General features: G+C 38.4%; 1 protein-coding gene across 14 annotated transcripts in view; it reads right to left on the bottom strand.

Annotated features, from left to right (window-relative positions):
• The window catches only part of ZNF438 (zinc finger protein 438), a 50,816-nt gene extending 36,673 nt beyond the window's left edge, over positions 1-14,143 (bottom strand). For 4 of the 14 annotated variants that reach the window (XM_071734881.1, XM_071734889.1, XM_071734887.1 and 1 more), the window contains exons 1-2: positions 13,682-14,061; positions 11,452-11,505 (exon numbers count right to left, since the gene is read on the bottom strand). Coding sequence is in view for 2 of the 14 variants with exons in the window: in XM_071734877.1 (XP_071590978.1) it covers positions 13,921-14,053 (133 nt within the window). In the remaining 12 variants the exon portion in view is untranslated. The other 10 variants (XM_071734882.1, XM_071734888.1, XM_071734894.1 and 7 more) reach the window with 6 other exon arrangements.
• Positions 14,144-27,272: the final 13,129 nt, after the last annotated feature.

Genomic DNA, 27,272 nt, shown 5'->3' with positions numbered 1-27,272 from the left:
ACTTCACTGAACTCAAACCCAGTTATGCACTCACAAGGCTTCAGTCAGCCAGTTACTGGGAAAACTTCGGAGTATTGGAGTAGCAACCACAATACCACAGGTAAACAAACTAGAACTAGAACTTGCAGCCTGAGAATTTCACACAGCTGCCAATTAAATGCAGGAGGCAGTAAGACTAGGATTACAATCACAAATTATCTCTAACAGGAAAATAAGCTAATGAGATTGCTCTTGAATGAAGCATCAAAATTTGGGCTATTTGAACCAACAGTGCACAGAATCCTCAGCTATTTGCTCTGATATCATCAGTAACAAAACACAAACCACCCACCACTGCCAATGCATCCATCAGCACAATAATTCCTCACAGCCTAAGAACACCCCTACCATCACCACATTGCATCTTTCTTGGTGCAGCGAGAAAACAGCATGAAGATCATAGAAAGCAAACTTCACTTGCATTCTTAGACATGGCTCCTCCAGATTAAAGCTGAAGAACAGATGAGCAGGGGCATGTAGGACCTTTCAGTAACTTGGCAGAACAGAGCACTTCAGTTCTCACACCTCTAAAGCCAGCATTTTTCAGCAGTATGCAGTTACTTCTATTTTTAAAAAATATGTACCTTGTGTTTATTGCTTCTATACCACAAACTTAAAACCAGGAGAAACGCTGGATAACTGAACTACATAGAAAATAAAAGAACGGAGTAATAGTCTCACATTTTTTATAAGATATGCAGCATTCTCTGAACTGCAAAGAACTCAAAAGAAAAAAAATCCTGAAGGCTCAACTAAGTAGTTCTACATTCAAGCAAGCTTAAAATGATTTGCCAATTGTATGGTCAAAAGTAAGAAGCTGCAGTCAAAATCCGTCTTTTTTATATCATAACCTTTTTTCCAAATGTATTAAGAATAATCTTAAATGTGAACTTGCAGTCATTCAGTGAAGATTCAGCAAATTCTAAACCCACACACTTTATTTGTCATCTATTTGGCTGCTAAAGCTGACTCCAAAAGAGTGATGTGTTACCTTATTATTATTTTTAAAAAGATTTCTCTTGGGATGCACAGCAAAGGAATGAGTATGTAGCCTATCTTGAACAGGAAGGAGAGATTTTTATCCTCAAAACAGGAGGTTCGCCCACATGATCACCTGGGAAAAACTTGGCCAGTGCAAGCGGGCTAGAAGGTTATAGGAGCCTGGGAATGTTTAACATCAAGAAAGTAATTACAGCCCAGCAAGATCAGAAAGAATTGCACAGGAAATGTGAACAGTAACCCTTTCATGCCAAAAAAAATCATGAAAAAGTGAGCTCTTGGCTGCCAAGCTATGCGGCTGTACAAACCAATTGCAAAATGCAGGAATGGAAAAAGTACTATGTATTACTAGGCTATAAATTCCCAACAATGTGATAAAGCTGTACTTCCAAGAAAAGAACAAATCTCTGGTCTTTCTTGTTGCCATGTATATGCAATGTAATTAAAGCCCTGAAGAAACATGAAAACGTTTCAAACAGCACATAAGAATGGTCAGTTGTATCTTCTGAGATTTTTCTTTTAACTTTATGCTGACCAAACAGTCTCCTCCCTAGAAGGTGGTCAAACAGCTTGTTCTTATTTAGTCCTGGGAAACTTCCTTCCAAAATAAACAGTACATTGTCCAAGCAAGAATGCAAACTCTCTCAGTATCTATTCCATAAAAACGAATCTCCAAAATTCTGAAATAAACCCCACAGCTCAACAGAATGGGCTCAAACTACCCTGCATGTTCTCGAGGGAATCTGAGTAAGCTGGCTGTAGTTCAATCTAGTTACAAAGCCTTCAAATGCCATTTTGGAAGGTAAAGAGCAATCATACATGCATGCTCTTCACATACACCTTGGAACAATTTTACTGTAGCAAGACAATTCTTCTAAGCACCCCACTAAGAATATTGTATTCCTTTATATCTACCAACAGAAAATGCTGCTAAGATTTAGCACATAGCCCTGATGAGAGGAAAAATAAGCAATATAGCAAGCAAAATACTAATGTTTTTATTACTATGCTGATAAAAACTATGAACACATTCTCACTGAAAATAAACTCCCATAAAATCAGTATTAGTGTGCATCTGATCTAACAAAAAGTGGTAAAGATTCTTTTCTGATGAAAAAGTTCAATAAATTATCTTACCCTTTTAAAGAACACGGTTGTTCTTAAAATTACAAACCAGAAAAGCATCATCACACATTACGTTTACAATGCATCTCCACACCAGCCCTTTATTTTCTTTCACTTTGTCACTCAGGTGTTCCTCTCCACCTTCCTTAATACCAATCTTCTTTCTCTCACCTGTTCTGTTGTATTTTGGTTTGTTTCCTTTTCCTTCCCTTCACATTTAACACAAGACTTTGTCATCACCACTGTCACATCCACAACCAGATCGTGCGTGACTGAAGTCTACTTGCCTGAAGGCTACCTGTACAATGGAGTCACTGAATAAAAAGAGCTGAAGAAATGAAGAAAAGAAAATCCAAAAGAAATCTTGAGTATGGGCATATAAACAGGGCAGACATGGTGCAGTAAAAAATAACAATCAAGACGACCAAAAGGTTACCTCTCAAATTATGGCCTGCACAAGTAACTAAATCCTGTTTTTCAGGAGGTAACACTGAAATATGAAAAAAATGTATTTTCTACTTTACTGAGATGGAAACTGAAGAGAGATAAACACCATTACCTCATACTGGAAACAAAGGTTTCTAAACAAAAATTTCATTTTCTCCTGAACTAAACTTAATCCCACTTCTAAGGGTTGGTGATTTGCAAAAACAAACTGAACTAATTCTCCCACTTCATACACCTTATTCTGAGATGAAAGTAACTTCTCCTAAATTTGTCTGTCTCCACAGTAGACTAAATATTCTGCCATACAATATCCATAAAAAATGTCATCCAAAAAACCACAACAGCAGACTAGTAACTAAATTTTCAATGGGTAAAAACTTGATGCAAATCTATCCACAGCACATAACACCATAGGCCTGACAGAAAAATATTTCCACGTTGTTGCAAGATATTCTGTCTTCAAGACTTCTACATTTAAAGTAAAACCACTTCAAATTATACTGCTATTGCTTTTTCAGTGAGCTATGACAGCTCCAATGTGAATAAAACCACAGCAAGGTGAATTGGTTGGTTTTAAGTGTGTTAAAAGGGATGAGCTAACTACAAGAACTCTTAGGATGCAAATGAATCAATGACAACAGCACTTGCAAGTGCTTGTAACTCTCAAATGCAGGCAACACATCAGAAGCTGACCATTCCTTTCCAAACATAATTTTTTAACTGATTTAACTGCTGGACCTTGAAGCAACACTGTGGCTTACAACAGCGTGTACTGCTAATATAAGAATCCTTTGCAAATAACAAAAAATTCCACCTGGTCACTTCTGTTCTTTACAGAACCTCTTTAGAATTTATATCTGAAAACTAGTAGCATTCCAGTACTAGTGATGATTTTGAACAGAGAAGTTACTAACATTCATCTATTTCCAGGAACAAATATAATTAACTTTAAAAACCTGAGAGCAAAGAAGGCCATATTCTGGACCTGTGGACCTACTTCAGAATGAAAAACTGAATCCCAAAGTCAGTAGGTTCTGAAAATTATCAAGCTTCTAAATACAGCTATTAGTAATACAACTAGACTTCAACAGACATTTAAAACTTCCCCTTTTGGGAACATCTAGAGTTTATTTGATGACTAGTCCCATAACTTTTGATTAATACTAGGCATTTTTTACAATTTTGCTAATTACATGCATCTTCCATGAGAAATAAATGTACTTGCATCAGACTACAAAGTCCAATGAGCATAATTTAAGTTTTACTATGTGTATGCCTCTGCAGTATGAGGATACTGAACTGGTTTTCCACACACAGGTACTCTGTTCTGGACAGAAACCAGAATGCTTATAAGTGAGTGGGATTTCCAGAACATACCACTGGAGACACCTCCGAGGTTTAACTCTGTAGAGGGGAAATTAGGGCAATCTGGTCTGCAGAACCCCACTATGAGAAGCAGTACATCAAACAGTAGCTCTGGTCTTGGGACAGCATCGTAACAACCCAGAAAAAACTTACCCAGACTCTGTTCAGCTTTGGTGACAGATGAGGTACAGCCACCAGCTCTCCTTGCAATACACAGCTATCTTCACAGCTGATAGTATATAAATACAGGTTTAACACATGCACAAAATAATGAAAAAAATTAAACAGGTATGATCCTTACAGATCTTAATCTAGCCTAAATGCACTCTCCAGTTTCATACTCTTACAATGTAGAAGAAACCTTGCAAATACTTGTGATTAAATAATATAAAAGTCTTTAAATACAGATTCCATAATTTATCCGTTCTTCTAACATTTTTTAAGTGTCACAGTGCAGGAAATTGACAGTCAGGTGAAAAATACCTGGAAGAAATGAAGTACAGGACAGACATAAATCATGCTAATCAAACACAATGAACTCCGTTGCAGTTTCACTACCTGACCTTAAGCTAAAGAACATAACCTAAACTGGTCAGAAGTGTAAGACTGGACTGGACTGGACTTTCTCACTGAATAACCCTGATAGCAGCTGGTGATCAAATGTGGCTTCCTTTACATTTAGGAGATGAAAAAGACTTCCACTCAGTCCTCTTGTAGCAGCTCTGACCACAGGGGTGGTCACTTTCAAGCTGCTGAAATTAGCCACCTAACCAAAAAACTCAACACACCACAGCTAACAGGCAAGTGAGCTTGTCCCATTTTCAAAAGAAAAAACAAACAAAACAACAACAGCACATTTTACCTTGTTCAGGAAAAAAACGTTCTCAAATCTGAACTGCATACTACAATCATGACTAAGACCTGAAAACAGGGCATGTACAGTACATTTATTGTACATACGCTTTTGACAACCCCACCATACTAACTTAAAAAAAAAAAAAAAAAAAAAAAAAGCAGAACTTTTTCATTATATTTTGATTAAGTATACAGTAAGATACACTCCTTCTGTTTCAGATCCCATCCCTCCAGAAAATGGTAAGAGCTACTATAATCACCACCAGAATACAAAGACCCAAAGCAGGAGGCAACATGGTTTTCTAAAATACCAACACAAGATTAAGGAGCATCATCAAGGAAAAGCAGAAGATTTATAACCATCTTTCCCCTCAGATTTTTGAGTAAGTAACACTTTTTCAGCACAGGAAAAACAAAATATTCATCACCTCCGCAAAGCATTATACTCATCACTATACCTACAAGATGAGAACTGTCACAAATTTAAAATTTTGCATCCTACAATCAAAATTACTGCAAACTAAATCACAACTATTTTAATAATCTATAAACTATACTTCCAGCCTTGAAAAAAACAAACAAAAAAAACCCACAAAAAAAAAATCACCAAAGAAAACCACACCAACAAACAAAAAGCAGACACTATTTTTTGAAGCATTCTGCTCACAACAAAAGTGAAAAGAAATAAACCAAAGCAGCAAACTTCTCCAGGATCCCAAGTACATCTGGCACCCACCTGCTTATGCAAAGAACCCACAATATGCAGTGGTGGCTTTTAAGGCTGTATTTTTTAAACAGTCACTATCTCCAAATAGCAAAGCTTCCAATTTAGATGTTCCTACCCTAAATAATGTTTAAAAGCTGACCATTATTTAAGGCTTATCATCCCTGACAAAGTACCTCTCAGTTGCTCAAGTTTTTCTGCCTTGACAGGGGAATTCTGCTTTTAACATTCATACAGAGAAAATATTTCAGTATAAATCTTGGCAATTCTAAGCCAGAAAAATGTCCTGCAGGTCACTAAGCTACCATCTTTCAAGGCATGCTCTCCATAATTAAGGTATCAATTATAACTTCACAGGCATATTTTATTTTATAAATAAACTCTGTTTCCACAATTTCAGCTGTGGAAAAGAATGCCTGCTTCAGTGCACCAACCCTTGCAGCATGGTGAGTTTAGAATTGGATGCCAACTCTAAACATCATAATATGGATTACAGCAGGGAAAAAATAGGAGGAAGATTTTCCCCCTCACCCCTCAAATTCCCACAAGCCTTCTGAATCGTTTTATTCCTGTCACGGCACCACCCTGACATCTGCTCTTTGCTGCTCTAGAGCCAAATACAACAAATTTAAGTCAATCTGTTGCTAAACACACCAAAAGTAAAAACTGCAGCCTCCATTAAAAGGAATGAAAAGGCCATTTCCGTGGGAATAAGCAAAACTTGATTCTGTAGTCTTTTCCTGCTGAACACTGCTTTTGATGCTTTTATCACAGAGTTTTGTATTTGAGTTTGATAGAGACTGAAAGCAAACAGTTTCCAGGACTTGAACCATGCCAAGAGAGAAGACTGGCAGAGTGACAAGCATGCTCATTTAATTAAGATACCCCCACTGCTATTTTTTATTACTTTTTGCATACTTGCTGAAAGTTGGCTGGATGACACAGAAGGCCAGTCTTAGCTCATCTCACCCTCCCTAAATATTCCATTGCTCTAGGTACAAAACAAACTGACTTGGACTAAAAAACTGCAGGAACACCAACTTAATGCACAAGCCCAGGCAACAGAAAAATGGAAGCTGAGCAGAAGAGTGTCTCACTAGTGGCAAGTTAGAAAAACAACTGCCCTACAAAAATTCTAAGTTGATGAGGACCCTGATATTACTGCTCAAAACATGTTCCTCAGTGTCTCCACTTTCAAGAAAACCAAAGTAAATCAGTAAATCAAGAGCAGGCATAGTACCTAGTAGGTATGTGACCTAGATATAACCTAATACAGGGATAGACAGCACAGAAATTCATGAGAGGCTATAACCCTTTCCCCTGTAAACAAACTAAGGACAAATTTAGTTCCTTTACTCCTACAATCAACACATAGTTTTCAAATGAGCTTAGAAAAAATCATAATGGAAAAAATAACCTTATGACAAAAAGCTGAGGGGTTATATTCTTATAGGGAAAAATGTAATGTGAGCATATGTAAGTATTCTTACAGTCTAAATTATCCAACTTCCATTAGAAATTTCCTAAATTAAAATTATTCCTAGACCTCACTGTCTTAGTAATGTATTAAAAAATGTAGCCTGCCTCGAGTTTCCTTTCTCAATTTGTGTCCCTGATTTCACAGAATGGACCCTTACTCTTACAGAATGAACCAACAAAAGCTCCTGAATTACTTTTTTCACACCATTATTCTATGTACTTGTGGTATATTTCATGAAATTCATTGCTTTTCAAAGACACCTTTTTTTCCAGTTTCTCTTTATACAAGCAAATGTCCATCCCCACAGATCATTCTTTTAGCCTTTTCTCTGAATCTCCTCTCTACCTCCCTTTTTAGAGAAGGCATCCAGCAATACAAACACTGTGATGGCATCCTATATGACAGTAAGAGATTGATTTTTACCATAGCATTTTATTCCCCATGTTACTCTTCATCACGCTTTGTTTATTCTGATTGGAAATATACACAGAGGTATCAGAAGTTAACAGAGTTCTCAGAAGCAAGATTCTTAACATAAATCCTCATAATCTGAATATTTGAATTATTCTGGTTCAATTTTTGTCTTTCAGCATAATTTCTTCCTCCTATCTCACACATTACAGTCAACAAATATTTTTCATATGCCCATCAGGGTATCTTCCCAAAAAGAAAACCACTGGCTTACAAGAGAACATAAACACAGACTGTGCAAGGGTAACTGCTTTATGCTGCAGATGTGGACTTTTCACACTTAGGCCTCCAAATAGGCACCAAGTATGTTTCAGCCTAAGAACAAGTCTGCAACATAGTACAGCAAACCTGCCCTCTGAAAAATTACAAGTCCAGTAGAAAAGGTAACACATGTATACCTGGCTGACAAAAACATTCTACATCCTCTTGCCCTACAAGAAATATGGAAAGCATGTAACATTCCTGAATTAATTTACTAAAATATCATAGGATAGAAACAATACTGACCCTGAAGAAGTACATATCTAGCCAAACTTTACAAAAATTTCCAACAGAAAGGTGCATTTGAAGAGCTGAAACCAGAAGTGCCTATTGTACTCTGGAAGCTGAAAACAGAAGGAACAAAAAAAAAAATCTAAGATTTTTTTTCTCAATCATGAACAGTATTGTAGTTTGTTTCATATTGCCATTTAGGGAAAAGAGTAATAGAGTGATAAAACCGACTCTCTCTTCTTAAACACTGCTAAAAGAACAAACTATTTGTGAAAATAACAAAAAACAGCTGAAGGCATTGGGTGGTCTTAGTTTTAGCCCTGTAATAGAGAACAGTTCCTTCTTTCTAAATCCAAAACCAATTTTGTTTTTTTCTTCAATAAAGCCTCAGAATTTGCTGATGACAAAACCAATAAAATGCACTGAACATCCATAGTATCAGTTCAGGACACTTTATTAATAGACTGGTAATTTCAGAGTGCTGGATTCATCACACACTGAGCATACCTACATAAACAAAAGAACTATGCAGGTTTTTATGGGCTGATCCTTTTTTATTACCTGGCAGTATATTTGGGATTCAAATCCTTGTACCTTTAGGATAGTGTGTATTATTAGCAGTAACCGATGCCAAAATCTGTCAGAAACTGATGTCTTGGTGTATGTAGAACTACATCATTGGAGCAGCAGCCTGATACAGATCTGAGGTTACAGGTACTCACAGAAAACTTGTAAGACTATAATCTCACTTAGGGAGGCTATCCAGTCAAGGACAGCCAAAACATCCACCAAAACTGGGGTCTGTATTATTATGTAAAATCAATCATAGGCAGAAAGTTGAGATGTGCTCAAAACTCTGCAAACCAGTAACAGGGATATCCCTATTTTTTTGATTCATTCAAAAGAACCACATATATACATACATAAAGTGGCAAAGCAGCATGGGTGCAACACAAATCATATCAGCCTAAGCTGCAATTTGTTGCCATGCATCATTTTCAGAATGTTGTCCTGACAAGAGATGAAAGAGTCCCTTGCAATTGATGCTTACAATACATGAACAATGCAACAAGAAGTAAGGCAACACACCTTTAAGGGTTTGTTTGGTTTAGTTTATGCTTTTGGATCAGGTAGAATCATTAAATATATTCCAGCCTTCAGCTGACCATAACACAGGGCTTCATGCATAAGACTGAGTATGTAAACACTGCTCTGACTCATCTGCCATTCAAACTAAAACTAAGAGCAAAAATTCTTAATAAAACAACAACTTAGGAGGCACTCATCATCCCAAGTCAGTATCACTGATAGGTCCTAGGAAGTCAGATAGGAGTGGTTCCTTTCCCCTACAATTCCTATACCTACTTGGATGAAACAAATTTTCTGGGCTGCTTTTCCATCTCTTGCATCTGCTTCTCTTGGCAATTACCCAACCAAGCCACAAAACCTCTCCTACCTCTCTGCTTCCCCAGTGACTTGGGGTGACAGAGGCATTTCAGCGGGGCTGGGACAGCCCAGCTGTGAAGCTCACCTCAGCACATGATTCCTTCTTGGCACTAACCATGATACCTTTCCTAAACCAACAATCTTGAGATTAAACTTTCTGAAAAACAGTTAAGGACTAAGACACAGAATGAAATTATAGGATGCATTCCCAGAAATTAATATTCTATGGCAGCCTCTAAAAGTCTCACACTAGAAAATATACATATTCATTATGCAATACTGCATAATTCTACTCTTTATTTGATTCCATGGAAAAAACCCACAAAAAACCAAAACACTGTTCTACAAAAAACATTAGTTTGTTTTTGTTGTTAAAAACCTTAACCACAATGCATTACAACTCTGAGGCACTGAGCTATATGTTATACTCTTTCCCTTGCATTTGTGCAATATCTGAAAAGCATAATGTACAGCTCAGTACCAAGCCTGTTCTGGTACCAGGACACCAGCTGGACTCTCTTCAGGCAAGGTGTTCAGTACTGAATGCCCTTCAAAGCCACGAAAGAAAGAACCAACGACACAAACAATAGTTCACAGTTTAGGTGAGGAAGTAGCTCTTACCTAAAATAGTGAATTCTGAAGTTACAAAATGAAGAAAGTCTCTCTTTAATTTATGCACTTTCGTACCCTTGTTTAATATACAGTGCAGTTCTAGCAGTTAGGTTTATGGTGTTTTGATTACATTTTTTGTATTAATTAGGAAGAATTATCAGATTAAGATGTATTGCTCCACAAACCATGATGGCATTTCCTACATCTAATTACACTATAAATATCCACCAAATCAGTCCTTAAAAATAAAAGAGCTTGAATATTACTTACACTAGGCGTAGTCGACTTAATAATGACAAGTCAATACTTGCAAATATGATACTATATTAAGTCAAAGACATATTAATTAGAAAATACAACATGCAGAATCGGATGGTTTCTACCCAGCTGTTCTGTGGGTTTTCATGAAGGGTGACAAGACCCATAGTAATGTAAAGCAAATACAATACAAAAATGACAGCATTCTCCAAATGCCATTTTAAGCTGACAGTAAGAAATCTCTTTGATACATCAGCAAGAAAAGCACGGAAACAAAAAAAAAAATATCATAACTTTTTAATTTCAAAATTAAAAAGTCAATAATTAGTATCTAAACCATATATATTCTTTTAATCAATATACTGTGAAGTTGGCATTTCATTCAACTTTGATAACAACATGCAAAAAACTTCATTAGAAACTGATCAACTACTATTCAAGCATTGCTATTCTCTTATTTGCCAATGTCAGTCTTGTAAAAATCTTTTAAAATTAAAATTTAAAACATGAATATATATTTTTAAAAACATGTTCTGGATCTCAGTAAGTGAATTAAAATGATAAATGTGAAGCACTAGGTCTAAGGAGATAAGGACAAAATCTTAATTTCACTGCAAATAAGGATGAGTATCAAAATATCTTCTATTGCTGCTGAATCACTACTATATTTTAAGAAAACTCTGAAAACAATTCATTTCACTGGAGTATACCCTCGGTGTCTTTAAAGATTTTAAAAGCAACCAAATAAACCAATAAGCAGCAACTAAAACATAGAGACAAAAAACTGTCTATGTCAGAAGGGAAGTACTGAATTGGTTTTCGTGTTTGGGTTAAATGGGATCAAGAAAGAAAAAAAAAAAAAAAAAGATTCCAAAACACTAGATGGTATTTTCTCAGTCCAGCTTTAGACAAAAAAGCATTTAAACTTACAAATATATAATCTACATAAAACTGTTTGCACCTACACCCTTACCTTGTGGTAAACATGTAGCAGCCTACCACAATCAAAACCAGGTAAACTACCTACACCTACCACTGGGAAACCTCGCTTACTGTACATCATTTCTTTGCATCCAGACAGAATAAAAACCTAAATTATTCTGCAAGGATATTAACCATGTTTTTTCAGCATACCCACCTTATACATCCTGCTGCTGCTATGGCCAATAAAATATTTCTTACATCTCAATTCCTATTTCAAGGAAAACAAAAAACAAAGTCCCAATATCTTAGAAAATGTATTTAGCAAAGAACAGAAAATCGTATCAAATAAAAAACAGTGGCATACATTTTAGAAAGTGGCAAATAAAACAGAATTCTACAAGAACATATTCACTTTCAATACAGTGGCATCTCCACTGAGGCTTACCATGCATTAACAGTATTTCAGATTAGACGATGCAATAATAAATATTTTAATAAGCATTGCTAACTGATAAAAGTTCACACATGCCTGACTTGACCACATACTTATAGAACTCATTAAGTTTCTGTAACTGTAAATGCAGTAACTTCAGATCAAAACCGTACTTTCACCATTTCACTTTGACCTATCCCTCACTAGATGCAAATAAACTCATGAAACCATCACCAGTTTCATACAGACACTTAAGACACTGAACCACTTCCATAACTATTACCTCTGCACATAAAAATCCTTGATATGCCCCAAGTCACAGATGAGCACTCCTTCCATCTAAAGCAGCATAATCATTGAATCTGTACATAAAAAAACATATGTATGACAATCACTACAGACATCTAAAGGTTCATAAGAAAATCAGAAACACCTCATCATATGCTATCAGTGTCATTGCTAGTTCTGATATTGAGACAAGTAAGAGGACACACAAGAAGCTAGTATTTCCTTCATGAATGCTTTGAAAAATATTTTAACTACAAAATTTTAGTTACCCTACAACCTATTAACAGCCTGCCCAAAAGTAAAAAACCATCCGAACCACCCACAGTGCTAGTTTTCTTCCGATCCTCCAAGTTCTCATTACCCAAGAATAACTTTGAATAAACATTTTATCAAATTATTACACAAAAATACTTATATATATATATCAACTATCATGAAGTTTTTTCCTTCCTTTTCCTTTCTAATTTTAAATTTGAAAAAAAAGGGAAAATCCTATTCTCGCAGTTATTAAAGCAGAAAAATTACGCAGTCATCCTTGAAACATGTTTTTTCATTTAAATATCTTTCCAAAATTACTGTTACTAAAAATAGCTAGCTACAATAAGGTTACTAAAAAAAAAATGCTTGCTGAATGGTCCTGTGAGAAAAAACCACGGAAACTGCACAGGGTAACTACTCTGATCCAAGGGAGCTGTGCATTTACCATATGTTGTCCTCCTCTTTCATTCTTATTATGGCATATTAATCTGTAAGACCACTTTTAATAGCATATTACTGGTTAAAAAAAGTAGGTACAAATTCAAATTTTAAATTAAGCCAGCTAAACTACACAGCATTTAAGGGCTGGACTGTTGACTGAAACTCCAAGACAAATTAAAAGGATTCAAAGAGATGTACTTAAGAAGAACAAAAAAAAAAAAAAAAAAAAAAAAAAAAAAAAAAAAAAAAAAGGAACTGAGCACAAGGCAATGTGAATTGAAGAGTAAAAGAATGCAAATAAAAGGTAAGATGTATCAGATCACTTTTAATTCAGTAAGGGAGCTAAGGTAAGTCTGTTGCCAAAGTATGACTTCTGGGCAAAACATTCAAGCAACACTCACACTCTTTCAAATCCACCACACTGCAGACATCCCTGCAGTCTTCCCAAAATTCTTATGCTTCTTAAAAACACTTCCCTCCTTATTTTGCCTACCCCACTATGTCAGATCACTTAGAACATGGGATATATTCTTTACGTCATTATTACAACAAGAAGTCCCAACAAGCCTCAGTCAGGCCTCGGTACCTTCTGCAGGAACACTACATCCATTCCAGCGTTCACTTCTGCAGCCACAGAACAAACAAGAACCCTTTGTCTCTTGGGTTCCTTCCAAAAACCGAGGAGCCCGAGGAGACTGCACGTAGCATTTGTGCTTTTACGGGAGGTGCAGGAAGGTTTCCAAAGCACACTCAGGTCTGAGAGCCCGGAGCTCAGCTCGGGCTCCCACTGGTGAGGGGATTTCACACCGGACACACGGTTACAGGGCTCAGGCATCTACCGCCGGCCCTCAATATGCAACATTTTATGGCCACGTGTACTAAGAGAAGTGTAAATACAGGGTGGAACTAACTCCCGTAACTCGCAGAAACTGGGAATGCGCTGCCTTTCTGCGGATCTTTATTGTGAAATCGCCTCAGATCAGTGCAGTCACACCCCAACCGGGAGCCCGGGGGGCCGCCTTACCAGCGCGCTGGCCCAGCTCGGCCCGGCCGAGTCCTGCAGGCCGCGCACCGCCGCTTTCGGGCTCCGGCGGCGATCCCTCCCTCCCTCCTTCCCTCCGCCGGCCACGGGCGCGGCAGGATGGCGGGCTCAGCACCTGCGTTCCGGGACTGGGCGGACCCACGGTCGCGGAGCCTCAAAGGCACAGCCCGGCAGAGGGGCTCCTGCGGCTCGCCGCGGGCAGGGCCGGGAAAGACGCCCACCTCCGCACAACGCTGCCGCCGGGAGCCGCTGCTCCGCCGCTTCCTGCTTCCCGGCTGCCAGCGGGGCAGCCTCCCGGCCCCGCGCCGCCGCTGCTGCCGCCCGGGGTGGAGGGCGCGGCTGCACCCGCGCCATCCCCAGAGCCTCCCGCCCGCCCCCGCCCAACCCGGGGCGCGGCCCCCACCGACACGGGGGGAAGGGAACTTACAAGCGCGCCCCTCTGCGTGCCTGCGTCACGCCGCCACAACGTCACGGGGACGAAGCAGTGTGACGTCACACCCTACGGGAAAACGCTGGGCGTGTGGGCGGACTCTCCCCCCCCCCCCCATGCCACCCCCTCCCCGCCTTCCCCCTGTCCCGCCCGCCGCGCAGTCGCTGCCGCCCGGAGAGGGCAGGGGGCGGGCTCCGGGCTCCGGGCTCCGGGCTCCGGGCTCCGGGCTCCGGGCTCCGGGCTCCGGGCTCCGGGCTCCGGGCTCCGGGCTCCGGGCTCCGGGCTCCGGGCTCCGGGCTCCGGGCTCCGGGCAGCGCTTGTGCTTGGGGTGAGGCTTTCGCTTCCCAAGCAGCAGCGGGTAGGGGAGCGGACGGGTTCCCGGCCGGGCCCAGCAGGAATCATCTTGCTGCGGGTCAGGGCCGGTGGGACTGGTGATTTCCGTGAGGCAGGTTGGAAAAGAGTGTGACAGTACAGGAACTGTTCTGGGAAATGGGAGCGAGGGCACTGCACCGGAGTGCAACGGAGATCCCAGCCAGTTGAATAGGAGCCGGCATTGTGCCCGGGGGGGGCAAGGTGGCCAGCAGCATCTTGGCTTGTGTCAGAAATGGTTTGGTTGTGGACTTGGCAGTGTTCGATTGACAGTTGGACTCAATGATCCTGTGATCCTGAGAAAAAAAATAAATGAACTACAGAAATAGGATAAAAGAGGATTTAAGGGAAGGCTGAAGGCAGAAGAGAGGTGTGAAGGGGCAGGGGAAAAAAAAAAAAAAAAAAAGAAGGGAAGCTTAGATTATATAGGTGAGAAAAGTGAAGGGAAACATGGGGAAAAGGAACCTTTTTTTGTTTTTCCATCTAACCATCTGTTACTCAACAAAGCTGATTCTTGTGGGGAAGGAAAGGACTTCTGCCTGCAGGATTTCAAAGAATAATATGTACTGAGGCCATCTCCTTTCCCAGTGTCGTGCTGTGATGCCAGACTCCCTCCATCTTCACAATCTCCTCTCACATGTGCTCTGCCAGGACACCCCTGTCTCCTGTAAACTTGCACTCAGCACAGCTGTTCTGTTCTGTTTTGCTGCAGCCCTTTCCTGGGAAAGGGGCATGACCCTCAGCCACAAACGAAGGATCTGTGAAGTAGCATTGGCATAGCTCCTAGGAAGTAGGAGCAAGAGAAATGGGGACAATGGGGTTAGACTAAGCCTTTAATTCTAATGTCTTCTGCTATCATGTGCTTAGAATAATGAGGATGCTGTGGTATAAGTCCAAAAGCACCAAAATGACAAAAAAAAAAAAAAAAAAAAAAAAAAAAAAGTCAATGTGGGAGAAGGTATGAGGAATATGGAGTGTATTCCAAATGACCACTTTTCTCAATATGCACTTAAGGCTGAAACTGAACTGTGTAGGTGTACACAGTATGATAACTATTAGAAAGATATTTAAAATATATGTGCAGTTTTCTCAGAAATCTGTTTCTGCAGTTCCCTGCAAAATGGCAGCTGAGAAGCAGATATCCCGAGACTTTCACCCTGAAAAGTGTTTCCCCAGAGTAGCCAAGCAATAAAAAGAAACTAAAAATTTAGGCCCTTTTGAACTCAGATTTCAATAAAATATATGTGAGTTAGGATTCGGTATTTTGAACATAAACACAATCTTATGAATACAGTAATTTCATATTGGCAAATAAAATGTGTGGTGATAAAACAGGCTCAAAGGCATTTCAGAACCAAGGTGCTTTTAGGATACGGTATCCTTCAGTTGCCTGTTCCACTTGGAGAATCTGTATCTGAAATAAATGTTCTGTGCATCAGAATACTTCATTTAGAAGCAATTTGTAATTCCAACAGGAACTGAAGTTTAAACATACTTATTCTCCACCTGTGTGCACCTACTAAAGCTGAAGTGTTCTGCAGTTCCAGAACCTGTGCAATACAGTGAATTCGAAGTTGGATCCTCCATATGGTCTGAAATACTTTTAGTTTCTTTTGAAGTCATACAAGTCCTAACTGATACTTAAGCAGAGCCTTGACTATATTCAGTATGTGTACTGCCCTTATGAACACAAATGAGGCATAATTAGCAAACAGTGTTTCTTGATAAATTATATGCCACTTAGAGAGACACAGAGTATTCATTCTAATGTGTATTTGTGCCTTTACCAGCTATTTTTGTTTAAAATGTAATCAAATGTTATGATAGCTTTATCTGTTGGTGATGAAAAAGTAAAAAGATCTGATGATAATATAAACTTCCATTACAAACTGTTTTCAGTATTCACTGAAAAGATCAGTTATTTCTTACAGAGTATATTAATTTTCCTTAAACCTCACCTCACGATAAATTGTAAAATCTTTGTAGCAGCAGTAACTGATGTCAGCCTGAAATATCATGTTTTAGAACATCACTGGAAAAATTAAGTAACTTGTTGAAGATAAAATTTTGTGTGGATATCCTGAAGTACAATGTCTTGAATATTTTATGGAAAAGCATATCAGTGATTGCAATCCTATTTCACAGGTGAATGAGTTTTTCTTAAAAGCAGTGTAACCTTCTTAAAACCTAGTAACCAAGGAACAATAAAATACCAGAAAATGAAATGAAAGCTATGCTGCTTTATGACAATGCTACTTTCTCTTTTTACAACCTTAGAACAGACAAAGATACCAAATTAAAGATTGTATTGGTAGTGATTTAGAATAAATACTATGTAGAGAACATTCATCATAATCTGTAAATTATGAGAGTGATAGTGGACTACTACATAGAGTAAACCAAAGATTATATCTACATGATTAAGAATTTTATGATGTACAGCATTAATTGGATCGACTTACAAGAGTCTTAGTAGTTAAGGATAATAAACTGGCTAAAAAGAAATTCATGGTATTAAAGCCCACATTATTTTTTTCCTATTTAGTATATTTCCAGAACTGAATCAATAGCAATGTTTGCACAGTGATGCTTTTGCCATAATATCAGTGAAAATGCCAATACATTGTCATAGAGAGGTGAACCACTGCCTTCTGTAGTGCTTTGAACTGAGGCCTTTATGGAGAGAGCAGCTGGAACAGGCAACTCTTAACAACATCCCTCCCTCTCATAATCCACAATGTTTTAGAGCAGTAATTGTTTGTTTGATACTCTCTCTTGCACATTAGTGTACATGGAGGAATTTTATATCATATTTAGATAAAATCCACCCACATGCAGTAAGGTATTATTGCATAGTACTAATTTGATCTAGAGCAGGTAGAAAATGGTTTAGGTTAGTTTGGGTTTAGGTAGTTAAGTTCAGAATACGATTAACAGCTTTGGAGAATATAATGCTTTTTTAAAGATTTTTAAGGTAATTAAATTCACTGAACCTAGAGCAGAGACTCAAAGAATTTGGGGAAGTTGGACAACACCAAACAAAAGCTTTGAAAAACCTCTTAAGTATCAGTCTTCTCCTGCTTCCCACAGATTAGGCCTCCTGCTGGCTATTTGTACCTGTTAAATATGTAAGCCAGTGAGGCTTTAGTGTCTGCACCTCAGTTCCCCCAGCTTTGGAACAGCAGTGATAATTCTGCCTTAAATATTGTGAAAATACATTAATAAATATGAGCAAAAGTCTTTGAAGTTGAAAAATATAATGAGGTTTAAGTATATTCCTTTTTGTCATCATTAACCTGTCAAACCTTTTAAATGCTGAAACACTGCTTTTGGGGGGGAAAAAAAACCCAAAACCAAAACCAACCAACCAACCAACCAAAAAAAAAAAAAAAAAAAACCAAAAAAAAACCCCCAAAAAAAACCCCAAAAAAAAACCAAAAAAAAAACCCCTGAGAAATGCCAACTAAGATAATAAGGAGGCTAAGATCTGGATCAACTAAGCAGAACAAGCAAGTAAAATAAATGCAGAGAAAAATCCAAGGAACAGAGATCATATAAGAAGATACAGATCAGAAAATGAGAAGAAAACCTCAAACAAATGCTGCTAGCAATTGGAAGGACTGTTACTATGTTAAAAAGAAACAACTTTGCATAAAATTTATAGTGAATGGGTGCTGAGACAATGTGTAAGAGAATGCTGGGCAGCAGTTCATCTCCTTAAGTCTCAAATGCATCACTACTGCCCCGAAGTTCCTGTATCTCCTCCCCTGACTAAAAGCTGAGCCTACAGCAACTACCTCAAATAGAATTGATTTGTACACACCAAGTTTCATTCCAAATCCTGGAATGACTCAAAATGCTTGATTTTCCTATTTCCCCTGATTATAACATATGCTTGCAGACTAAAGGTCAAAACCACATAACTTCATTTGCACAGAACGTGAGACTCCAGCATTGCTGGTGCTTACTCTAGAAGCCAAACCAAGGGAGGTCTGTATGATGGGTCACACCTAGCCATAAAGAGCAAGCAAATATAGAGTTGCTCAATTAGTGAACCTTTTGTTCTATTTTTGTTTGTTTTGTGGTTTCGTTTCTTTTTTTTTTTTTTTTAAAAAGGACTGTGTCATAATACATAAGTGTGTAAAAACCAAAAAATAATTCTGGTTGGCATTTCCTAACTTCTCAGGATATGATTTCTCAACCTCCTTATATTCTTTTAACATAGCTTTGGTGTTGTGATATGTGGAAGGCCAGAATTTATATCCATTATTACTGCTTCATAGAAGAGAGCAGGAAGATATTTTAAGTATTTATTATCCTTCTTTTGAGCTGACACTTTCAAAAGCTGCTAAGAAATCATAAAGTAAGAAAAACCTCTCTTTGAACTGATTTTATACCAGCTTAGGATGACTGATTTTTCAAAGACAGCAATAGATTTCAGCAACATGAAAGGCTTGACTGGTGATGACAAATAAGAATGATTTAAAAAAAAAACAACAAGCTGCTTGTTCTAAAGTTTTCATTTTATGCCCAACAAGTTGATCTCTGTCTTTCAAGGTAATGAAATACTGTGACAAGAACACATAGTTCTTGTCTTTTTTTTTGTTTTGTTTTTCTTAATGAGAAGCCAAGGAAACCCACATGACTGAGAGAAAACCTGCAGGCATGCAAGCAGAAAGAAGTAAACTCACTTCTCAGCACCACAAAATATTTTTTACTACTGCTGTTGACTAAAAGGCCTCTACAAAGAACTGTAGCAATGTGAAGGGAAAAAAAATTTTAAAAAGCAGAACTTTTTTGAAACTGAAAGAGCTGAAAAAGATTTAATTATATAATTAAAAATATTTTTAAATGGGAGGGTGAAAAAAACATTAAAAACATGGAAAAATAAGCTTTCATGAAGAAAATAAAAAGAGGGGAAAGGAAACTGAAAATGAATAAATATTAGCCCTGCAAGATAAATGGGAAGAACAGAAATAAATAATTCAGAAGTATTGAAGAAACTGTTTTGTGTAATCTGGAAAGATATTTCCACAAATGTTGGACAACTTTGGAGTAAAAAAAAGTTTATAAAAATGGCTGTTCCTAAAAAGCAGTTAAAGAAACATTTGAAAAATGTGCAGAGTTGTAAGTCCGTCAGCCAGCGCAGCTGCTGAGCATCCTAGGGGATGAAAGGCATTTGCTATGAAACTTCCTGTAGCACTGTCACTGAAGCCTGAAAAGAGGAACAAATACTAGAAGATTAAAAAAATTCAAACATGGCCTCTTTTTCCAAAGGAAAAATGCCCTTTGAATACAGAATGCCCTTTGCAACTGCAGTCCAGGGAATAATACTTTAACACTATATATCTTGTTTTTAAAAAGCTGTATAGTAATAGATGATGTTGTGCTTTGGAGGCTGAAGGATTAAATTGTTTTTCCTTAGAATTTTGACTCAGTTCATGAAGCTGTTGCTCTGGTGGTGAACAGATGCTTCATGAAAATAAACCTGTGAATGAAGATCGCAGCTCTCAGAGAACACTTCAAGGCAGTGACCAGAGCAGGAATCCTGCTCAGATAGCCCTCCTTTTTACACCTGATGATCCGTGGCAAGGCCCCACTACTGGTTTTCCGGATGGTTTATTACACATTTTCATAAAAATCTTAATTTGTGTGTGGTTTTGCAATATGTCTGAGCTGTAAAACAAGAAAATATCCTTTTATTTCAGTTTTGTAATGCAGAAGACTTGCTTGTTGAGCCTTCATGTCTTGCAGGTGAGTGTCCCAGGACAGAGTTTGCACAGGACATATGGGGAGTGCAAAGGTGGTGTAGAAGCAGCACTGTCTCACAGAGCTGAAGGAGAGATAATTGCTCTTGAATCACAAGATAAATCAATGCTTTTAATGAAAACTTCAGTTTACCATGTTGCTTCTGAATTTGTTTTACATCCTCTTGTGGGTCTTTGCAAGATCTATAGGAGCGAGATGTGTGGGAGAATGGACTGCAAAGAATTTTCTTCATTTTAACCTCAAGAAATCTAAAATAGTTCTTTAATACCACTTAAAGCAGTTCTTCATACTTCCTTTCCTTCATTTTAGAGAAATAATTTAAATATTTTCTCTGTATGATGTCCGCTGAGCAAGAGAACTTAATGTTATTGCAAGTTTTCTCAGAGGACCCCAGACAGTCTCTTCTGCCCAGACTGTTAAGAAGGATGGAGGTTCTGTTTGGAGGTGAACCAGATAGAAAAGGACCCTGGTATGGAAAATCCTGCTATTGGCAGGATTCTCTGGAAAATTTGTTTTGTTTTGTTTTGTTTTTTCCCCTTGTCTGCTCTATATAACACATATTTAAAGTTGTGCTTATTGTAGTTTTCTTTTACCATTACTGGCAATCTGTAATTTCTATATCCTTTGTCTTTAGCATACTACACAAGAGAATTATACATACAGCTACATTATTTGGTTGACTTCTGTGTTTATACAGTTTCAATTGAAGAGAGGTCACTGAACTAGGGAACTGACTCTCCAACTGGTTCTCAAACCCCTGTAGCATCACACTGTCATTCTTGGCATGTGAAGCATGACCTCTTGTCCACAGTGGCCAGGCATGTTCCCAAGACATTTTATCATAGTCACTTACACCACATTTAATTAGTTTTTTTTTTTTCACTGCAATGCATCTACATGGCAGTTTTATTTTTAATTCCCATTAGTAACTCTGTGGCCTACAGATAGAAGTGAGAAATCAAAGGTCCTCATAAATGCTTGTGTTTCTGGAAAATGAAACATAGAATGAAGACCTGAAAATTGTATTCAGATTTTATGTAATCCTATTCCCCAACTGAATTAAAAAATCCTGGGAACCAGCTTCAGTCACTATGAAGTCTCATGTGCTGAAACCTCATCACATTGACACATCACCAGCTAAGTTTAGAGTAAACTTCTGGATACAATCAGGTGACCCGTGGCCTTGGCAAAGATCTAACTGGAAGTCTCATGAGGAAATAATTTCTGGCTCTTAATTTAAGACAGGGACACAGGAATTGAGCCCTGGAAGTCCTACAGTTAAAACCCAGAAATCCCATTTTGATTTCAATAGTGAGCTGCTTTGTTGCTAGCAGGTATGTGTGCAAGAGTGGTATTTTGCACTTAATGTGGAAAAATAAATCAACCTTTTTAAATGGCAGACTTCAAATAAAACATGCAGTTCCTCACTGGTTGTGAAAAGGCTCTCCTTTTCCAAAATTTGATAAGAAGAGGAACTTAAACAAAATTTTAACCTTTATTTGTGAGTACTTTTAAAGTGATTGAGGACTGATTTTTGTTTGCATCAAGGCTTCTGCATTACACTTACAGAACCTTAAATGGGCATAAGCTGTAATTAGGACCTAGTGTCTTGTCTTTCCTAGCTTAAGGTAACTTAGGGTAATGTAATGACCCTGAATCTTTAATATCTATAGATGCAGCTCCAGGGGAGAATGTCTCTGATGTCCAAAGATTCAGCTCTAGGGAATAGTGACATCCTGACAACAGCCCAGAAATATGATTAAACAAAAATCTGTCCTCTGAAATCCCCAGAAAATGAGTATGTTTAAAAACATTCAAAATCTCTTGTTATTCTACATACTTGGTCTTTTCAGGATTCATATCATACATATGTATGAAGCCAACGATTGTATTTTTAAATCAGTGGTGAATAAGCCTAATAATTTTCAGATTATCTGACTATTTTATATAATTGACACAATTACTTTTATTGTTCATATGTAGTGTTTGTACACAGGTATATTAAAAAGGTATTGGTGAATAATGTTAAAGAAAAAGCTGGAGCTGTACTTTAAATTACCAAAGCCAGTTTACACGGTTTATTTATTAATACAGTGAGTGCCTAATTTGTGTGTGTGTAAAATACTTTAGTGCTCATATAATGCATTTTAATCCTCAAATAGAAAAGTTATACAAACACAAAACCTGACTGTAGGTTTAAAACCATGAATGGTATCTTCTTAGAAGGATAGCATAAGGCAAGAAAAGAAGTTGTTCCAGTGGTCTTTAAAATTCCTGGACCTTGATTTCCTATACATCAGTCCATCTCCATCAGCACCACCCTGGTGTTCCCAATCTTGTTAGGGACACTAATCCTTTGGCTACGATGTTCTGAGCTTGCTGGCTCATCATCCAGCCACTACCAAATCAAAATTACAATTTGTGTCCAGGAATCCCCCACAATGGCACTGTTTTTGCTTGCTATTCTCCTCTGCTTGCTTATTTCAGCAAACCCAGTAAAAATGTAATTTTCTTTGAGACTTTATCTCTTTCAGGTAAGTTTCAGGCAAAGTTCCTCTGTGGATTCCTGTGTGACTACCGGGGCACTAACAAGCAGAAAAAAACCAAACCAAACCAAAGCAAAAAACAACAACAACAAAAAACAAACCCAAAAACCAAGTAAATGAAAAGCAGCGTTGGAAATAGCTCATTTCCGTCAGCAGCCAGGTTAAAAAAGGACACTTACAAGGCCTGTGACAGTCCTGCTCTTGGCCATGAGCAACAAGCAGCGAGAGGAAGGAAAAGACCAGTAATACTGAGCTGTGCTTCTTCAGTGCAGATCCTGTGTCAAGACATCTGTGTCCTGAAGAGAAAGAAATGAAACCATTTTGGCAACTTATCTCCTGGGTTCAGGGCAAAATATATCACAAGAAGAATGCAGGATATCCTAGGAAATTCCTTCCAGTTATGGTCCACATAGTAATGAGAACACCAATGAAAGGAGATTTAGTAGACTCACTGAATTACTTAGAATATGTAAGGGAAAATAAAGGAGAAGCCTGGTCTCAGGAACCTCCTGATAACTCTGGTAAAGAGGACAGCAAAGGAGGAAGAGTGATCTTAGCCGTTATGCAACAGTGATGTGATGATCCATTCCATTTGAAAGCTACTGGGATTATTTTTGTACTTGGCGCTTGGTGTGACGTGAAGTCTCCTGCAGCTGCTTCCCTCTGTGCCATGTTCCAGAGCAGCAGAGTCCATCAGGGAAAAGAGTGAGGAGAGCACATTGGTTTGGCACAAGCAATCTGGCTAGAATTTCCAGCTCATGGAGTAAAGCTAAAGAAATTTGATATCCTAATAATGACTTGTACACAGTATATAACATACATAATAATACATATAGTACATATTGTATATTAAATTATATTATATCATATCATACCATGTTGTATACCTTATTAATGTTTATAAATATGTAAGGGGTGAGTGCCAGGAGGATGGAGTCCACCTTTTCTCAGGGATGACTAACAGTAGGACAAGGGGCAATGGTTATGAACTGGAGCATAGGTGTTTGCATATAAGTATCAGGAAGAATTTTTTCACTGTGAGGGAGACAGAGCACTGGAACAGGCTGCTCAGGGAGCTTGTGGAGTCTTCTTCCCTGGAGACATTAAAAACCCACCTGGACACATTCCTGTGCAACCTCCTGTAGGTGACCCTACTCTGGCAGGGGACTAGGTGATCTTTTGAGATCCCTTCCAACCCCTAATTTTCTATGATTCTATGATGGTATGATATGATGTGATATTAATATCACCATATCAATATATACAATATATTTTTTTTAAAAAAAGTAGTCCCAGGGCGACAAACTGTGGAAGGTGGGAGAGTGTTCCAAAGAATTACTGAAATATGCTTTTCTTGTAATACTTTTCCCTATGTATCTATTAGGAGATAGGACACTGCAATGGGTGTAACTTTGGTCAGAAAAAGTGTTTTATTAGGACCATTGTTCGTGCTTGAGCTACTGATATTTAAAGTTGGACATTTCATACTACAGTCAAAGGAACAATTCAGTAGAGCTCTTTTTGATGATGATGATAACATTTTCCCACTGTTTAATTTTTAAAAAGCAAGAGCTATCTTCTAATTCATGGGCATGCACATTAGATCATTTCAGTGACATGCAACTGTGAGTCAGAGCATCATATGTAGAGATGAAATGTAATGGGTGTAAGTTACACATCTGAAAGACAGGCTGAGTGTGAGGGAGTCAAAGTTTGATTTTTCAGCTGGAATGAACAAGGAGAAAGTGTAAGTTTTGCTAATGTCAGTTTTTTTCCCATATGTCACACAAAAAGGTTATTTAAAGAATCACTAATTAATTGATATTGACACTGGGTACAAGATTTTCAGCTTTTAAGACGTAACTGTAGTCCTAGATAGATGAAGTGGCTTGAAAATTTATTCAGATTTCTGTTGAAATAAAAACCAACCAACCAACCTTAGGAACTGGAGGTAAAAGCTGAAGCTTAGTTACTGTCACTAACGATGCTGGATCTGATGCTTTTGTGCATAGCATACTAAGCCAAATGAAGGTGGATAATGAAATATGTCACAGAATAGAGTATGTTAATTTTTCAGGAGATGTTGTTGCGTTGGTAGCTGTCATTTTTAATATATTTAGCTAGGGACATACACTAAAGCATGATCCATACTATTTATAAATCACTACATCTTTCCCCCATGCAGCGAGAACATGTCTCTGAATTTGCATTGGTGAAATTCAGGATGCCAGAATATACATAATACAAAATCAGAACATGGGAAAAGGACAGTTTTGATTTTTCTCTCAGCAGAAGAGGGAAAGAAACAAAGTTTTTGTAGGGGCACTCTTAACTGAAATAATCTGAAGAACAAAGAGTACAAAATTAGAAGTCCTTTTTACTAAACAGTAGGCAGGAAAGATGCGAAGAGTGGGTGTGCCATGGGGGACATCTGTGGGAAATTCCTGGGTGAATCTTCTTGGGGTTGCTCCATTGGTTAAGTTTATTCATTCATGGAAAGTGCAGCACTTAAAGTGTGTAAAACAGAAGTGTACTGATACCACTTTTTTTTTTTTCCCACAGTCAAGTTGCTTTTTTTGTTAATCATATAGTGTCTACAACTCTACATCGGTAGGAATAAATCCTTCAGTATTCCAATGGTGATTTCTAGGATGCCTACCAGAAATTACAGGAATTTAGAGACTGGGCTTAAAACTAACAACTGCCATGATTCTTCTGCTAGCACCTAATGATTTTGCCAGTGCCTCTTTTGACCCACATACAGGCAGTGTAGGAGATCCTGCTGAGTGCCACAAGTGTGTCTATCAGAGTATCCATGCACTGGCAGGCATGCAAGCAGTCTGATTTGGCAGTGCTATTTCATAGGGCTTCTGAGGACAAGGGAATATCCTTAATGGAGAAGGAGCAGGAAGGTGAAGGCTGTTTTTCTGGAATCACTGCACATGGCATGAGGCATCCGTGTAGACTCAGCCAGCTAGCAGGGCTTCTGGGATAGGTGGTGAAGCAAAACCAGGATGACTGGGCCTCCTAACAGATTTTCAGAAAGGCAAATTATATTTCCTAGAAATTATTGTCCTAGAAGTCACCTAGGAGTTGCAGCACCACAAGAGCAATGGGAAAGTTGTGCACAGTGCAGAAAAGTTAGATTGGTCTTGCTCTTTGGGAAGCTGGCTACTCCCATTTACTGCCTGCTAGTTAACCAGGCTGGGGCTGGCAAATCAACTTCTGGGCTTGTTGCCATGGAAGATTGAGATGTTTCTTTGAGCTGTGCTGCTCTGCCAGGTGTATACACAGGAGGAACTGGCATCTCTTCAGAAAGCAGAGGAGAGATATTTGTGTCCACTGATTTTTGGGAGCACCTTTTCTGCTTCATTTGCTCCAACAGTGCCTTCTGTATGTTTGTGTTCAGTGGCTCTTAGATAGAACTTAAAGCACTACTTCTGAAGGACAGGACTGAGCCCAGACCCTCTGCAGCAGTCCACATGCTGCATGGTAGGGAATTAATGATAACTGCCTGGTACCTATGGCTAGATTTACTTCAGACAACAGTAGAAGTTAAAAAAAACAACAAGGAATTCCCTAGCTGGCACAGGTGCCACTTGCAAACATTAAAATATTGCCAACCCTTTCAAGAGCTAAAAATCAGTAGAAAATCCATTTGGTATTTTTCTGTAACTGGCAGAAGTAAATGGCATAGTAAATGTCAGAAGCTTCCTTGATGAGACTTGGAAAAGAAACATAAATATACAGGCTGGCAGAGGCAGTGGCACCAGAAGCTGCTCCCCAGTAGGCTGGACACTGGAGAATGTCACTGTAATCCTCCTTTCTCTCCACATCTACCCTTGGTTTTATGTCCTTATTGAGCTGCAAATAAGAATACTAATTTCACTTTTTTATACCTAATTGAATAAAAAGAATCTTTAGAAAAATACTGATCTCAATGCTACATGTGTAAAACAAGATTAACTTGGTTGATTTTAATGGCATGAGATGGGATGCACTTTACTGACATTCATCAACAATTAAATCACTTGGCCTAGGTCAAATGTGTAAATAACATTGGTATTTCCAATGTTTTCTCTGTAAAGTGATTTCATTTGGCCATCCTTGGAGTCAGCCTTGGCCCTGAGTTCAGAAGACCTGGATTTTACCTACAGGTGCTCCATTGGCATAAATCTGGATTAAATGATACCAGAATAAGCTCTACCAGCTTCTAGTGAACCATGCAAGGTGATTAAAGCACTGTCTGCTACACCCTTCAACTGCAAGGTTGGGGCTTTCAGTTCATCTGAGCAGTACTCTGCTAAGGTTGAAAAGGAACATATTTCACCAGTGATGGGAAAACAGGAGTTGAGAAAATACTTGCAATTCAAAAAGAAACAAATGGGAAAGCATTGCTTAGGAGAAACTCCACACACATCCTTGCATAAATATCCTTTGTCTGTGGGTCAGAGCTAAC

This window comes from Heliangelus exortis, chromosome 2 (genome assembly GCF_036169615.1).
Source record: "Heliangelus exortis chromosome 2, bHelExo1.hap1, whole genome shotgun sequence".
NCBI lineage: Eukaryota > Metazoa > Chordata > Aves > Apodiformes > Trochilidae > Heliangelus > Heliangelus exortis.
Note: the sequence above shows the minus strand (reverse complement) of the source record. Positions and strands in the feature narration are given on the sequence as shown.